Genomic DNA, 17,217 nt, shown 5'->3' with positions numbered 1-17,217 from the left:
AAATGAGCGCTTCATGTTGGATGAGTTCAGGTTGCCCTTCCCTTTTTTTCTCCTTCATTTTGGTGCCTAATGAACAGGACCCTTGCTACCAATATTATTTGTATCACCTGACATCCTTGCATCCAATACTGTATATAGAAGATTATAAACTGGGTGGTTTGAACCCTGAATGCTGACTGGCTGACAGCCATGGTATATCAGACCGTATACCACAGACATGACAAAACATTTATTCTTATTGCTAATAATAATTACGTTGGTAACCAGTTTATAATAGCAATAAAGCACCTTGGGGGTTTGTGGTATATGGCTAATACACCACGGCTAAGGGCTGGTCTTAGGCACGACGCATTGCGCCTAAGAATAGCCCTTAGCTGTGATATAGTGGCCATATGCCACACCTCCACTGGATTTATTGCTTAAATATAAAAAAATAAATGAAAGGAACAGTGCAGGAGGATTATCCAGTCAAACAAGTCGCAGATGGAGACTGAGTCTCTCACAGCATCTCACTAAGCTGAAGCGTCTCATTATTTCCTAAGCAAACCAGTTCATTAGGCAATGGAATGGGTTGTAATCTAGGAGAACTGACTACTGACTGACACACACTTAACATAGTATTTAGTAGTTAACAGAGTTTTTGAATATTGAATTCATGTTAAACAGTACACACACTGCTTCAAACTAACCATTTCTCTGTGTCTGTGTTGCAGGGATGGGCTGTGCTCAGGAGACTCTTCAGCCAGGTAACTACAAGGCTCAGCAAAATGTAGATGGAGGTGATGTGCATGCCTGCGGAGCATGTGTAGGAAGGGCGGGGGCTCCTTAAGAGCTCAGCTGCAGTCTGTGGCATTTTCTTTTGTGTTAGTCCAATGTGCATCTCAGTCTGACACACACACACACACACACACACACACACACACACACACACACACACACACACACACACACACACACACACACACACACACACACACACACACACACACACACACACACACACACAGGCACATTCCCCTGAGAGATCAGGTCACTGCTGACTCACTACAGCAGAACACTGTCTCTCTCTCTCACCATGCCTCCCCCTCTCTCCTGCCTCTCTGCCATCTCCTATGTATACCATCTTGTTTCTTATGTGTTCCCACCGCTTCTCAGGTGCGGTCTCTTTCTCTCGTAACATGCCCGCCCAGAACTTTAAAAAAAAAATATTCCCCCCCCTCTCTCTCTATCCCTCTCTCCCCCTGTCTCCCCCTATCTCTCTCCCATCCTCTCTCTCTTTTTGTGTTTCTTAGAGGGCACAGTGAATGACAGTACTGGTTAGTAAGAACTGCAGTGGATTTGTAGGAGTGGCCATGACTGCCTTTTCACTAGTGGATTATGTAACCATCAGAAGGTGTGTGTGTACATGTACTGTACGTATGTGTACATGTATGTGTGCGCGTGTGTGCACATGTGTAGTATGTACGTGTGTGTCAGGGGGAGAATGTGTTAGGGCTGCATGAGTAATCAAATTCAGATCGAAATTGCGATATTGACATGTGCAATATCCATTTCCCAAGAGGCTGCAATGTTCTCCTTTCTTTGACACTCCGTTAATACATCAAAAACTAGAGTACGGTACCTCCTCCAATGAGATGTGCTAGACTTTGTTCATTCACTCTACATGCACAGAGGATGCTGAACAACCACAAGCAGGCTCTCTCACTCTGCATGACATGCACATGCTGGTCAATAACAAGCATCCTTGCGTTGAGCGTGCAGTTAGAAGATGCTGGTGAGGAGAGAAAGGGCGGTTTAGGTTTAGAGGTTTAGTATGAGGTTTATAAACTCTGTGGCTTTAACTCAGAGTTTGAAACATTAGTGCTAACGAGAACTTGGATTTGGTGCCAAAGAGGGGCACGTCTTCAGTGGTATGGCAGTATTTCAGCTACAGGAAAACCAATGTCAACCAAATGCAACTGTTGTGCAAAGAATGCTTCAGAGTTGTGGCTACAAAAACAGGCAACACCACAAATGTATTCAATCCTTTGAAGAATAACCATCCTCTACTTTATGACGATTGCATGGTAAAACAAAAGCACCCGACAGCAGCAAAGCCCCTCAGCCACAACCAGCCATCAAGTGTAACGCCCTACGAAAAAACATCCCGCAGACCAGTGGAGGCTGCCGAAGGGAGGACGGCTCGTAATAATGGCTGGAACGGTGCGAATGGAATGGCATTAAACACATGGAAACCATGTGTTTGATGTATTTGATACCATTCCACTTATTCCACTTCAGCCATTACCAAGAGCCCGTCCTCCCCAATTCAGGTGCCACCAACCTCCTGTGCCGCAGACACAGAAATCACAGAGGCTATCACCTTTCACATAGCCAAACACATGGTTCCTATTTACAGTCGGCAAAGACGGCTTCAAGAAGAGGATAAGCCAACTGGACAGGAGATACAAATTCCATCTTGCACATATTTCTCCCAAGTCGCCACCCCAACACTGGGTCGACAAGACGGCACCGGAGAACAAGGCTGACGTTTTACGTATTCCTAACCAATTGTGTTTTTTCCCCCTTTGCGTTGTTTGTAACTTATTTTTCTACTTATTTTGTACATAATATTGCTGCTACCGTCTCTTATGACCCGAAAATAACTTCTAGACATCAGAACTGCGATTACTCACCACGGACTGGCAGAATCCTTTATCCTTTTTTTTCCTTTAATGAGTCCGACGTGAATGATATACTTCTTTCCCGGGAACAGGCCCAGATCCCTGACATTTGCGTGAAGGCGGAGAAAAAGGGACCAGCGGGCGGGCTGCCTTCTGAGAATTCGTAGGCGATCGAATAAATCCCCACTTCCTTCCATTCTGCTAGCAAATGTGCAATATTTGGAAAATAAATTTGATGACCTATGCGGAAGATTAAACTACCACCGAGACATTCAAAACTGTAATATCATAGGCTTCACAGAGTCGTGGCTGAACGACGACATTATCAACAAAACGCTGTATCGGCAGGATAGAACAGCGGCGTCTGGTAAGACAAGGGGCGGCGGACTATGTATTTTGTAAATAACAGCTGTTGCACGATATCTAAGGAAGTCTCAAGGTTTTGCTCGCCTGAGGTAGAGTATCTCATGATAAGCTGTAGACTACATTATCTACTGAGAGAGTTTTCATCTGTATTTATCGTAGCTGTCTACATACCACCATAAACTGATGCTGGCACTAAGACCGCACTCAATGAGCTGTATTCCGCAATAAGCAAACAGGAAAATGCTTACCCAGAGGCGGCACTCCTAGTAGCCGGGGACTTTAATGCAGGGAAACTTAAATCCGTCTAACCAAATTTCTGTCAGCATGTTAAATGTGCAACCAGAGGAAAAAAAACTCTGGACCACCTTTACTCCACACACAGAGACCAATACAAAGCTCTCACTCACCCTCCATTTGGCAAATCTGACCATAATTCTATCCTCCTGATTCCTACTTACAAACAAAAATTGAAGCACCAGTGACTCGATCAATAAAAAAGTGGTCAGATGAAGCAGATGCTAAGCTAAAGGACTTTTTTGCTTGCACAGACTGGAATGTGTTTCGGGATTCCTCTGATGGCATTGAGGAGTACACCACATCAGTCATTGGCTTCATCAATGAGTGCATCGATGACATTGTCCCCACAGTGACCGTACGTACATACCCCAACCAGAAGCCATGGATTACAGGCAACATCCGCACTGAGCTGAAGGCTAGAGCTGCGCTTTCAAGGAGCGGGACTCTAACACGGAAGCTTATAAGAAATTCCGCCATGCCCTCCGACAAACCATCAAACAGACAAAGCATCAATACAGGACTAAGATCGAATCATACTACACTGGCTCTGACGCTCGTCAGATGTGGCAGGGCTTGCAAACCGTTACAGACTACAAGGGGAAGCACAGCCGAGAGCTTTCCAGTGACACGAGCCTACCAGATGAGCTAAACTACTTCTATGCTCGCTTTGAGGAAAATAACACTGAAACATGCATGAGAACACCAGCTGTTTCGGAAGACTGTGTGATCACAACATTCACAAGGCCGCAGGGCCAGACGGATTACCAGGACGTGTACTGCGAGCACGCGCTGACCAACTGGCAAGTGTCTTCACTGACTCTTCTTGTCCAAGTCTGCAAGACCTAATTTTTTTTAGCAGACCACCATAGTCCCTGTGCCAAAGAACACTAAAATAACCGGCCTAAATGACTGCAGACACGTAGCACTCACGTCTGTAGCCATGAAGTGCTTTGAAAGGCTGGACATGGCTCACATCAACACCATTATCCCAGAAACCCTAGACCCACTCCAATTTGCATACTGACCTAACAGATCCACAGATGATGCAATCTCTATTGCACTCCACACTGCCCTTTCCCACCTGGACAAAAGGAACACCTATGTGAGAATGCTATTCATTGACTCCAGCTCAGCGTTCAACACCATAGTGCCCTCAAAGCTCATCAATAAGCTAAGAACCCTGGGACTAAACACCTCCCTCTGCAACTGGATCCTGGACTTCCTGACGGGCCGCCCCCAGGTGGTAAGGGTAGGTAACAACACATCTGCCACGCTGATACTCAACACAGGGGCCCCTCAGGGTGCGTGCTCAGTCCCCTCCTGTACTCCCTGTTCACTCATGACTGCACGGCCAGACACGACTCCAACACCATCATTAAGTTTGCCGATGACACAACAGTGGTAGAACAAAGGACAGAATAATGGTATCAAAACCACTATGGCCTGATCACCGACAACAATGAGACAGCCTATAGGGAGGAGGTCAGAGACCTGGCCGGGTGGTGCCAGGATAACAACCTCTCCCTCAACGTGATCAAGACAAAGGAGATGATTGTGGACTACAGGAAAAAGAGGACTGAGCACATCGCCATTCTCATCGACAGGGCTGTAGTGGAGCAGGTTGAGAGCTTCAAGTTCCTTGGTGTTCACATCATCAACAAACTAACATGATCCAAGCACACCAAGACAGTCGTGAATAGGGCACGACAAAACCTTTTCAGGAAACTGAAAAGATTTGGCATGGGTCCTCAGATCCTCAAAAGGTTCTACAGCTGCACCGTCGAGAGCATCCTGACTGGTTGCATCACTGCCTGGTATGGCAACTGCTCAGCCTCCGACCGCAAGGAACTACAGAGGGTAGTGCGTATAGCCCAGTACATCACTGGGGCCAAGCTTCCTGCCATCCAGGACCTCTATACCAGGCGGTGTCAGAGGAAGGCCCTAAAAATGTTCAGACTCCAGCCCCCCTAGTCATAGACTGTTCTCTCTGCTACCACACGGCAAGCGGTACCGGACTGCCAACTCTAGGTCCAAGAGGCTTCTAAACAGCTTTTACCCCCAAGCCTTAAGACTCATCTAATCAAATGGCCACCCAGACTATTTGCATTGCCCTCCCCCCACCCTTTTGCACCGCTGCGACTCTGTTGTTATCATCTATGCATAGCCACTTTAATAACTCTAACTACAGGTACATATTGCCTCGACAGGTCGGTGCCCCCGCGCATTGACTCTGTACCGGTACCCCCCTGTATATAGTCTAATAAAATTTGATTTGATAACGAAATTAAGGGAGAAGTTGAAACGTGTGTTGAATGACTGGACCAGACAATGTTTTGGACACAGGCTGCACCTTGCAATTGTCAGGCTACGTGTTACATGTTTTTAAGGCCTGATTGGGCCAACTTCTACATAATTACACAATCATAAGCTTCCTATTCCATCTGCATCCTATGCCTGCCTGAATAAATAATTAACCTAGGTTATTTAAGAACTCATAATTGTGAAATAGGAACTCATGTTATTCATTAATTAATAAGCGCTGCGCTTATAGGACACTATATTTTGATGATCATGTTCAAAATGTATGTTTGTTAATATGAAGGTGTAATAATCCTATCTATTATCATATGTAGCCTGTAACATTATTGGAAAATATTTGTTTATTTTGATTTTGTATTCAGTTAGCTAGCTACAGTATGTGTTCATTCATATGATCTCTACCCTGACAGTTGTTTTAACCATGTCTGATGGAATTACCATATTTTTTACCCTAGTGTTCAAAAATTCATAATCGAAATTTCAATATCTGGCCAAAAAATGCTATGAGATATTTTGTCCAAATCGTGCAGCCCTAGAGTGTGTGTGGAAATGGTTCCTTGAGCAAGATGCACTCAAATTTTAAAGGCATGTGAGAGTCTGTGCGTTCTGCATGCCACGTTCTCAGCAGTGAATAATTAATTCAACACATAGTAAGACCTATTGCCAAACCCTCTCTCTCCCTCCCTCCATTTCTACCTCACTCCTTTTACTTCTATCGTTTTCAAACTCACAACTCACCCCCTCTGGTACTTGCTCTTTCTCACTAACACTGTGCAAGACTGAGATTTCTCTCCGTGTTTGGTCCTCGTAAGCTCAGATCTCTGGTCTCTTTTCCTCTCTCTGTTCTGTCCATCTCTTCTGATATCTATGCTTTATTCTTCCCTCTCCCCACTCACAAGCACCAGGTGAGAGGAGCTCTTCTCGGGGCCAAGCCCCCCCCCCCCCCCCCCCCCCTGCACACTCTGTGGCGGATGTGTTGGCTCTGAGCTGTGCTGTTCAGTGAAAGGTCATCCCTCTCCCCTCCTCCCCCACTGAGCCACTCTGCAGACACACTGCCAAGAAACACTCCTCAGACTCCCACTACAGCACCGGCTGTGGTGCAGAGCGGCAGCTCTGTTGCTAAGGAGAAAAAGTGCCTCTGTTGTTTCTGCGTAACTGAGTGTGCTGTTTCTTCCTCACACCGACTGATTACAATCCCTCTATCTGTTATGGCACATTCACCACCAGCCTGTTTCTCGTCTTCTCTCTCTCTCTCTCTCTCTCCCCTAGCTGGGGTTCTGGAACTAATTTGTCCTGACAACTGGGACCCTAAGCTTCCACCACGCTGCGCCTTACCCATCTCCACTTCCTGCCTCATACACTACACACACACACACACAGTCGTCCCCTCTGCATGTGTGTGTGCTCCACAGAGAGCCAGTTATGTAACGAGCGGCTCTGAAGTTGTCTCCTACTCTCTACTGTACTAGGTGTCAGAGTGAACTGCGCTGTGTGGGAGAGGGTGCATATGTTTGTGTTGTGCAAGGATGAGGAATGTTTGTCAGTGGACACTTGACTGCTCACTCGTTTGGCTGCGTGTGTGCGCCTGTCTTCACGTGTCTACTTGTACATTCTCCCTCGTTTTCTCCCTGTCCACTCTCTCTCTCTGTTCTCTCGCTCTCTCCTTCTCTTTGTTCCTGTCTTTCACTGTTCTCTTTCTCTCACTCACAAATGCACTCGTGCATATTCACATTATTTCCCCCCCCCCTCTCCGTGCCCCACTACCCCCCCCCCCCCCCCCCCCCCCCCCCCCTCTCGGTTTCTCTTGGTGCGTAAATCACAGAGAATGAGCCCCTGAATGAGCAAGTGATTGTATCACTGCTGTGTGTGCGGCGCATCACTGTGTGTGCGGTTCATAACGGATCGTTTTCTCTTGTTTTTATTCACGTTCCTCCAAAGTTCCCTTGTTTCTGCTGATTTGAGAGAGATTTTTGTACTGTTTGTGTGTGTGTGTGTGTGTGTGTGTGTGTGTGTGTGTGTGTGTGTGTGTGTGTGTGTGTGTGTGTGTGTGTGTGTGTGTGTGTGTGTGTCTGTGTGTGTGTGAGATCCTCGTGAAATGATGAACAGTGCTTCAGCTACATGTTTCGGCGGTGACTCCTAATGAAAATCGAGAATCCCTCTCCTCCATTCCCCTCTCCCTGGGGGTAGCCCTACAGGGAGCTAGAGGAACCGTGTTACACTGGAGCCATTGTGAGAAGGAGGACATGTGTGCCTGCAACACAGCAAATGGAAGAGGACTTGTGTGGCAGCGTGCCGTGACTCCAGCATTCGACATGCTTTGATTTTTGTACCGTTCTGAATGGCCGGTGATATGATCACAAATACACACTGCATTACCTCAATGGAAAGAACTAGCTAGCAGCAAGGTGCGTGTGTGTGTTAATGCAGGGAGTCTGATTGATATGTGATTCCCAGAGACACACACACACACACACACACATTCCCAATAATTAGATTCAGCCTTCAAAACTGCACTCATCTGATAAATTCTCTAGGAGAGTAGAGGGGTAGAAAACGCTGCTCCAACCACAACCATGTGTGACAGTATAACTTTAGACCGTCCCCTCGCCCCGACCTCAGGCGCGAAGCAGGGACCTTCTGCACACATCAACAACTGACACCCACGAAGCATCGTTACCCATCGCTCCACAAAAGCCGCGGCCCTTGCAGAGCAAGGGGAAACACTACTTCTAGGTTTCAGAGCAAGTGACGTAACTGATTGAAACACTATTAGCGCGTACCCGCTAACTAGCTAGCCATTTCACATCCGTTACACTCACCCCCCCTTTCAACCTCCTCCTTTTTCCGCAGCAACCAGTGATCCGGGTCAACAGCATCAATGTAACAGTATAACTTTAGTACGTCCCCTCGCCCCGACCCGGGCGCGAACCAGGGACCTTCTGCACACATCACCAACTGACGCCCACGAAGCATCGTTACCCATCGCTCCACAAAAGCCGCGGCCCTTGCAGAGCAAGGGGAAACACTACTTCTAGGTTTCAGAGCAAGTGACGTAACTGATTGAAACGCTATTAGCGCGTACCCGCTAACTAGCTAACCATTTCACATCCGTTACACATGTGCATCTCAAATGGCACCCTATTCCCTACATTGTGCACTACTTTTGACCAGAACCTTGTGGGATAGTGCACTATATAGGGAATAGGGTGCCATTTGGGAATCATCCCCATTACTATAGTCTATACCCAATAGTGCTATTACCCTTTAGCCTTTAGGACAGTTTCAAATACACTGATATTGGTGAGTTTAAATATTATGAGTAGGCATCAACACATTTGCTCTGCATATGTACTGAGTATAAAGCCATACACTATTTTGAAGCATCAATGAGTGGTGCGTCTAAATGAGCGCACGTCACATGATCCTGTGACCGCACATTGAAGGCGAGTGTCAAAGCGTTAGCGGGTGCACTATCTATGGTCTTCACATTCATGCCGAGCTCCATCATGCTTATGTTAATGCGTCATGGTTTTCACAAGTGCGCTTTTGCTTGCGCCATTGTTGGAGAGAAACTCATCGTTGTGTGAGGGGATGTTTGACAAATAAGTGTAGAGTTGGAGGTGTAGTAGCACTTCACTGTACTGTTTGCACCTACTATATCCTGTGCACGTGACAAATACACTATTATTTGATCTGTGTAACAGCTAGCCCTAGACGTCTAACCATTAATGCGTCGGTTGCTTCTTTGTGATCTCTCCACCACAGCAATCAGCTGACGAAGGGCGATAAGAACGGGAAGGGCCTGAGTCATTTCTCCGTGAAGGCGTGTGCGACGGTGCAGAAGAAAGGCAACGCGTCCTACAACGAGGTGGCCGACGATCTGGTGGCTGAGTTCACCCACTCCACCACCGTCATGGCCACAGACTCGGTGAGTCCGTAAATACTATGATTGTTGAGTAGACGCTTTCATCCATAACCACGTACGGTTGACAGTGACACAGTCTGTATATGTGGCCAATGCAGGAATCAAACCAACAACCCTGGGTCGTGTTCATTAGGCACCAAACGGAAGAAAACGGAATGAAACGGGGAGGGACTACCTGGAGAAAACGGTGCGTGTCTTTCGGTTATATTTTCCATTGCATGCCCTAATGAACACAACCCTGGTGTTGCCAGCACCGTGGTCCTCTAACCCATTGTGCCAGTAGAATGATAAAGTATTGTAGGGGATCTAGCCAGGTGGCCAGATTTCTGACTATACTTTAGCCAATGCCTCTAACGTCCCCTTTCATGAATAAATAAAGAACAAACCGATCTGGCCAACAGGGTAGTGGATAACACTCAACATGTGGTTCTTTTAATTCTCCTTGTTTATTTGCAATGTACATTTTTCTTCTTGTTTGTGAGAAAATTGTTGTACTCAGGACACCATTGGGAATGAGACCCTGGTCTCATTGGGCTACCCTGAATAAATAAAAGTGAATACAAAATCAAATATGTCCAATTTGACATTAGAGCAAAACAGCGATGCATTTTTTCTGCAGCTAAATGTTAGATACGTTTGTTTTTCCATTCATAAGCTGTTCAAAATAAGCAATTAACGAATGACAGATTTGAGGTCATAGAGAATTTGGAATGTTGATTATGTTGCAAACGGTTCCCTTGCATCCCAAAGCATTGTGTTGGAGGAATCCGACTGAAAGTTTGGCTGTTTTAATTGTGGGGAGGGAGCCAACCTCTGAATACTTTCCGGTATTAATACTGACATGGCCCCATAAAATAGCTTGGCCCCAGCCCTAATCTGCTTACTTCCTGTGGAATGTCAAAAAGTATCATTAATTAAAAACAGATTAACCATGAGGGCTAGGCTAGCAGTCAGTGCGCCTCTGGAGGGGTAGAGGGTAGTCCTGGCCAGGGACACACACCATGGAGCAGTTACTAATGAGATGACCCTTGACCCCCCCTCAAGACAAGCCTAGAATCATAACCTCTTCTCTGCTATTCTCTGTTTCCTTGCTCTCTCGTATTTTTTTGTCTCTTTTCTTTACTCACTTCTCTTTTATTTGATCTTTCCTCACTCTTCTCTCTCTCTCCCCCTCCCTCCCTAGCAGGTGTATGACCAGAAGAACATCCGCAGGCGCGTGTATGACCTCAACGTGCTGATGGCCATGAACATCATCTCCAAGGAGAAGAAGGAGATACGCTGGATTGGCCTGCCCACCAACTCAGCCCAGGAGTGTCAAAACCTGGAGGTGATCTTACACACATACACACACATTTTAAACCAGCAGAGTTCTCTCTGGGAGCTGAAAGTGAGCCTTGACAGCCACTCCATGACATCTGTCACTGTCACCTCAGGAAAAGAGGGACAGGTGGATGGAGAGAAAGGGGTGAGGGGAGCACAGACAAAGGAAATGGGAAGAAAAACGAAAGACCTCTTTCAGTTCTCATCTGTATCGTGTGTCAACTTCCTGCAGAATACAGATCGGACACGATAAACACACGAACACACACAGTGACCCATTCTGGTGGAGGACTAGGCATAAGGGAGTGAGGAGATGGAAAGTACTCCTACAGCTGGCCTTTTTTGACAGCAGAGGACTTTCGCAATCCATCACTACTGTCTGGTCAGTTACTTAAAGAACAACACTAGCTGTCTGAGTGGTGGGATATGGGTAGGGTTCTGTTGGCGCACAGCATTAAGGTGGAGTGGAGGTTGGATAGAGGGGCACAGACAGTACACTGACCAGCACCACCGCTGACCATCTACATCTAGTCAATAACAATAAGCACTCCAAAATAGCTCCATATGCTGATCTAGCTACTTTTTGTATGTTTCTTTTGAAATTGCTTGTTTGTTTTTGCTTTACCAGCACTTTGAGATTATTTATGTGATGTATTACTATTAGACAGTTGTTATACCAGTCCTTTCTAAAATGCTTAATAAACTGTTTCTCTAATCAGGTGGAGAATCAGAAACGCCTGAAGTGGATCAGGCTGAAGAGAACTGAACTGGATGAACTCATACTGCAGGAATGGGGCAGTCCCGTGTGTGTGTGTGTGTGTGTGTGTGTGTGGTGTGTACACGCTTATCTCTTTGTGTGTGTGCGATGGAGAGAGGGCGAAAGTCAGATGCCTTGGTCGTGAGTGATGAGCTAGGAAGCTGTCCATCTATAAATCCATAAAAACAGCTTATCGTTAGCATCTCAATAGCATATGAAAGGGAACTTTTGTATGACCCCTTGGAGTTCCCAGGGGCCCAAAGGGTGTGGATGTGGGCGTGGTCGGGGAGTTCTCTTTATTGATTACTTCTCCCTGTGAGAAAGACTTGGCGATCACCGAAATGTATTCGCAGTCTGTTTCTTGGAATGTACCGCACCACGGATAGTTGTCATTCACTGCATCTCCGATTGATGGTGTGTTGTGGCTACATTTTGCTCTGCCCTAATGAAGGTTACTCGCTCTAAAGCTAGATTTAAGCTTCAGTCCAAGCTCCTATTCCTCTGAGGTTTTCCCTCAGAATCGATTTAGCCACGACATACTAGGGCTTGGTGTTTTTCCTGACCACATAACCTGGCCAGGAAAGACTCGTGGCCCCATGCCCATGTATGATGTAGTTCCACTCGTGAACCATACACGCTCAACCTTCAGAGATTGAAAATGTGTATGTGGGGATAAATGTTTTTGAAGTATGTATTGATAAGATTAGCTGTAGTTGTCGTCACAATGTATTTAAAACTGTCTGTGTGGATAGGTGTGTTCGAAAGTTTGCACTTTAGGACCAATGGAAGATTGATGGAACACCGTAGCCAGGCGAACTACATCAAATGCACCTAAAATGTTTCTGAACCTTGCTCGTCTCTCCTCAAACAGAAAATCTCTTTCAAAAACCTAGTGCAGAGAAACAAAGCCAGCGAGGCTTCCTCCCTGGCCCCTCCCCCTTCCAGCTCTGTCATCCAGCTCCCCTTCATCATCCTGAACACAGACGTACGCACCGTCATCGACTGCTCCTTCTCCAGCGACAAGTACGTGTCACCGCAACGTCTTCACCCTAAATGCCTATTGCGAAGACAACTCCAGGTCACGTATTACTGACTCGCTTATCCAAATGCCACTGTAGTATAACACACATGCTTATTGCGCCTTTATCATTAAAATGCCAACACTTGTCCTACGGTGCTAAGAGTAAATTCAGTTAGGATCACAAGGTTTTACCGTGATTAAAATGTATGCGATTTATACGGATGGCTACCACAGTAATCCCCCGACTCTCTGTAGGTAGCCAGGACAAACATATATTTTCACGATTTCACTAATATCATCAAAATCAATAAGTCATAGCACGTTTTTGTTCTCGTTCAGTAGTTTTTACCTGATAAAGTAGAATCCGGTTGAAAAATAATATTAAAAGTACCATTTATATTCCTAAAACATAGATTGAAAATGGCTGCTTCCTGTTGTAATGGCTTTTGATTCACGGCCAAGTGTCAAAACACTGGTTTTAGATGTCCAAATAAATCATCAACATGCTGAAATAAGTCGTTATATTTTGAAGACCAATACATAAAAGTTACTCCCTACACACACGTGTCACACTTGTGTTCACACTACTTGTATTTTACTAAATTAGTAACTTATAAACTGCACACGCATCAATATTTACCAAGCGGTTATTATTTTGTCTTGCCCATTCACCCTCTGAATGGCACGCATACACAATCCATGTCTCAATTGTTTCCTCTCCTTCATCTACACTGATTGAAGTGGATTTAACAAGTAGCATCAATAAGGGATCATAGCTCTTACCTAGTCAATCTATGTCATGGAAAAAGCAGATGTTCACGTTTTGTACACTGTGTATACAGTGCATTCGGAAAGTATTCAGACCCCTTGACTTTTTTCCACATTTTGTTACGTAACAGCCTTATTCTGAAATTGATTAAATCGTTTTTTCCCTTCATCAATCTACACACAATACGCCATAGTGACAAAGCAAAAACTTTTGTATTAAAAATAAAAAATGGAAATATCACATTTACATAAGTATTCAGACCATTTACTCAGTACTTTGGCAGCGATTACAGCCTTGAGTCTTGGGTATGACGCTACAAGCTTGGCACACCTGTATTTGGGGAGTTTCTCCCATTGTTCTCAGCAGATCCTCTCAAGCTCTGTCAGATTGGATAGGGAGCGACTTTTCCCAAAGCCGCTCCTGCGTTGTCTTGGCTTAGGGTCGTTGTTCTGTTGGAAGGTGAACCTTCGCCCCAGTCTGAGGTCCTGAGCGCTCTGGAGCAGGTTTTCATCCAGTATCTCTCTGTACTTTGCTCCGTTCATCTTTCCCTCGATCCTGACTAGTCTCCCAGTCTCTACCACTGAAAACCATTCCCACAGCATGATGCTGCCACCACCATGCTTCACCGTAGGGATAGTGCAAGGTTTCCTCCAGACGTGTGGCTTGGCATTCAGGCCAAAGCTTTCAATCTTGGTTTCATCAGACCAAAGCATCTTGTTGTCATGTGCCTTTTACCGAGGAGTGGCTTCCGTCTGGCCACTCTACCATAAAGGCCTGATTGGTGGAGTGCTGCAGAGATGGTTGTCCTTCTGGAAGGTCTCTCATCTCCACAAAGGTACTCTGTAGCTCTGTCAGAGAGACCAGGGGTCCCCTCCCTGACCAAGGCCCTTCTCCCCCGATTGCTCAGTTTGGTCGGATGACCAGCTCTAAGGAAGAGTCTTGGTGGTTCCAAACTTCTTCCATTTAAGAATGATGGAGGCCACTGTGTTCTTGGTGACCTTCAATGCTACATACATTTTTTGGTACCCATCCTTAGATCTGTGCTTCGACACAATCCTGTCTCGGAGCTCTGGGGATAAGTCTTTCGACCTCAGTGCTTGGTTTTTGCTCTGACATGCACTGTCAACTGTGGGACCTTAATTGGACAGGTGTGTGCCTTTCCAAATCAATTGAATTTACTACAGGTGGAAAAATCTCAAGGATGATCAATGGAAACAGGATGCACCTGAGCAAAATGTCAAGTCTCATAGCAAAGGGTCTGAATACTTATGTAAATAAGGTATATTTGTTTGTTTTTTGGGGGGGTTTTGCTCAAATTTCCAAAAACTTGTTTTTCGCCTTGTCATTTTTACATTTTAGAATAAGGCTGTAATGTAACAAAATGTGGAAAAAGTCAAGGAAGGGGTCTGAATACTTTCCGAATGCACTGTATCTCTGAGAAAATTATTTTGGTAGATAGCCAAGACGGAAAGGAAACAACACTTTTTTTTACAGGATCTTTTGAAGGAAACACCACCTCACATCGGTTTCCAAATAGCGACAGGGTTTGGCTTTCATTTTAATGATAGCGTAACCCTCAAATCCATGAATTCATGTCAGGTCAGAGACATTTATGGGAGGAATGGCCTTTTTTTTTGCCACCGTGGTCTGAAAATGACTGTTGCGTCCCTCTACGGACTGACATGTATGACAAACACTGATATTAATCTGTTTTAAGCAATCAATTTTGTGAGATCGTGATGACTATAAACTTTAATACTAACAATTAACCATTCTAACAAAAAAAGTATGTGCATTTCCTGTAATATTGTGTGGGGAAAACTTTAGTCTGTGTAGTAACACGTTCTGTCCACCATAGACAAATTAGGGTTATATAACATAACGAAATATGTCAAAGTAATTCAATATTTTAATATATGATGACAGTAAATGTAGCACACTCACCCATTATTACAATGACATCTATTTCGTCCTACTTTAACCAATTTAAAAACACAATTTAACCAGTCACTCTAGACTGGAGCTTCCATATGGTCTGTGAAGCAGGCTGAACGTTTGACTGTCGATGCGAATACCTTTTCAACTTCAACAACACCTTTGAGATCCACGACGACATAGAAGCGCATGGGGTTGTCCCTGGGCCTGGAGATTGTCTGCGGTGCACTTCCCAATCTCATCCTGGCCAAGTCCCTCATTCCCAGGTCTCTAGAGATCTACATCATAGGTGAGAGTTGGAAAATGGCGTTTTTGACGTGTGTGTGTGCATACGTGTGGAAACAGGCCATTTCTGTTATTTCAATCTGTCCTCGTCTCTCCTCCCACAGGCATGGCCAGAGGCACCAGTCAAACAAGGTAGATTACCTCTCATAACTTTTCAATCAAAATTGTGATTTGAACACAATCCACTTCCAAATAGGAACACTACACATGAAGAGTGATATTTCTATGATCCCTGTGTGGCTCTGTTCAAAAGTAGTGCACTATATAGGGAATAGGGTGCCATTTGGGATGTAGCCAGGAAATGATTCTGTTTTTGTGTGGCAAAATGTTTTGTTGCATACCTTATTGATAACAGAAAAGCTCAAGCCATATAAATGACTTAAGGGTGGCATGATTGATTTTAATTTGAGAACTGAAGTGACTGACCCGTGGTGTGGGTTGTCGTGTTTCAGCTCTTTCCCTGATGACCTGGACTCTGCCTCTTTGGATGGAAGGAGGAGCTACAGCCACAGTAGCACCGCCCTCTCCGAGTCTCGAGGCCAGGCGCCCAGCTCCTTCAACGAGGAAGAGGAGGACGATGATGACAACGAACCCTCTTCACAGAGTGACTGACGGACAGACAGCTAGCCAGGCATCAGTGATGCACCATACCTCTCTCTCTGAGACTGGTCTCTCATCTCCTACTCTGTTCACATGGGGAGTGGAAGTTCTCTGGGGATGTGGCCAGATATACAGGAAATAGGTTGCCAGTCATTCAGGTCGATGATATGATATTTTAGACGCATTTAAATATCTGTTTCTGTCTTAAATTCTCCCTTGTAGTTATTTTTGTAAATGTCTTCCTGGCTGCTGCCCCTGTATTTCCTGCAGCGGCGAAAAGGTTCCAAATTCTTCTGCCAAGAGGCGATATCTGCGTAATCTCCCGGAGAAAAGGTTTGTTGTTTTTTAGATGGAGTGCAATGTTTTGTAGTCATTTTCTAGAGGATGTGGCTATGCATAAAAACACTCACACTGCCGCGACACACCACAGACTCGTGATGGAATATTTTTCACAATTATTGAACATTTCTTCTCATTTATTTCCCTGTTCCAACGAAACATGTCAAACGTACATGTATGTGTGTTGATGTATGCTAGTGGTTTGACTGTCTGTTCCTCCTTTAACACAACGTTTGTCTAATCAATGGGATCCCGTCCGATCCTATTCTAAGCTTGCATTTTAATTTAAGGTCTGTTTAGGTTAATAGAAGGGGATTTCTAGGCTTCTTTGAACCACCCCAAAACATTCTGTAAAATATATATATTTTTTACGCTACTTATGATACTCCTTTACTATTTTTTGCAGTTTAATGTCAGCCATTAGATGCAACTGTGTGGAAAGAAGCCAGCAGTAACCTTTAACCCAGGTATTAGCCCTACCTTGTCTAGAAACAAGGGTACATTGAGTAAATTTTGTTTTATTTTAAGTGTGAACCATTCTGCCTATCATCAATGCCTTTTTTAATATAATCATTGTGCCGATATGTAATGGCCTATTCCATTCAATTGCACCCTCCTGAA

The 17,217-nt window shown here is 45.0% G+C and overlaps 1 protein-coding gene across 1 annotated transcript; it reads left to right on the top strand.

Annotated features, from left to right (window-relative positions):
- The first annotated feature begins 14,700 nt into the window (after positions 1-14,700).
- On the top strand, positions 14,701-17,217 carry tfdp2 (transcription factor Dp-2). The gene is made up of 3 exons (XM_038961654.1): positions 14,701-15,661; positions 15,762-15,789; positions 16,110-17,217. Exons 1-3 carry the CDS (start codon positions 15,562-15,564, stop codon positions 16,267-16,269), a joined length of 288 nt encoding a protein of 95 aa, XP_038817582.1. The 5' UTR covers positions 14,701-15,561; the 3' UTR covers positions 16,270-17,217.

Source organism: Salvelinus namaycush, chromosome 23 (assembly GCF_016432855.1).
Source record: "Salvelinus namaycush isolate Seneca chromosome 23, SaNama_1.0, whole genome shotgun sequence".
NCBI lineage: Eukaryota > Metazoa > Chordata > Actinopteri > Salmoniformes > Salmonidae > Salvelinus > Salvelinus namaycush.
The sequence above is the reverse complement of the archived record's forward strand: the minus strand, read 5'-3'. Positions and strand labels throughout refer to the sequence as shown.

Excerpts from the sequence above, each read along its gene's own strand:
- tfdp2 (XM_038961654.1), top strand. The coding sequence starts at position 15,562 with ATGGGGTTGTCCCTGGGCCTGGAGATTGTCTGCGGTGCACTTCCCAAT. Across the intron at positions 15,662-15,761 it reads TCTAGAGATCTACATCATAG|GCATGGCCAGAGGCACCAGT; the intron begins GTGAGAGTTGGA and ends CTCCTCCCACAG. Across the intron at positions 15,790-16,109 it reads AGAGGCACCAGTCAAACAAG|CTCTTTCCCTGATGACCTGG; the intron begins GTAGATTACCTC and ends GTCGTGTTTCAG.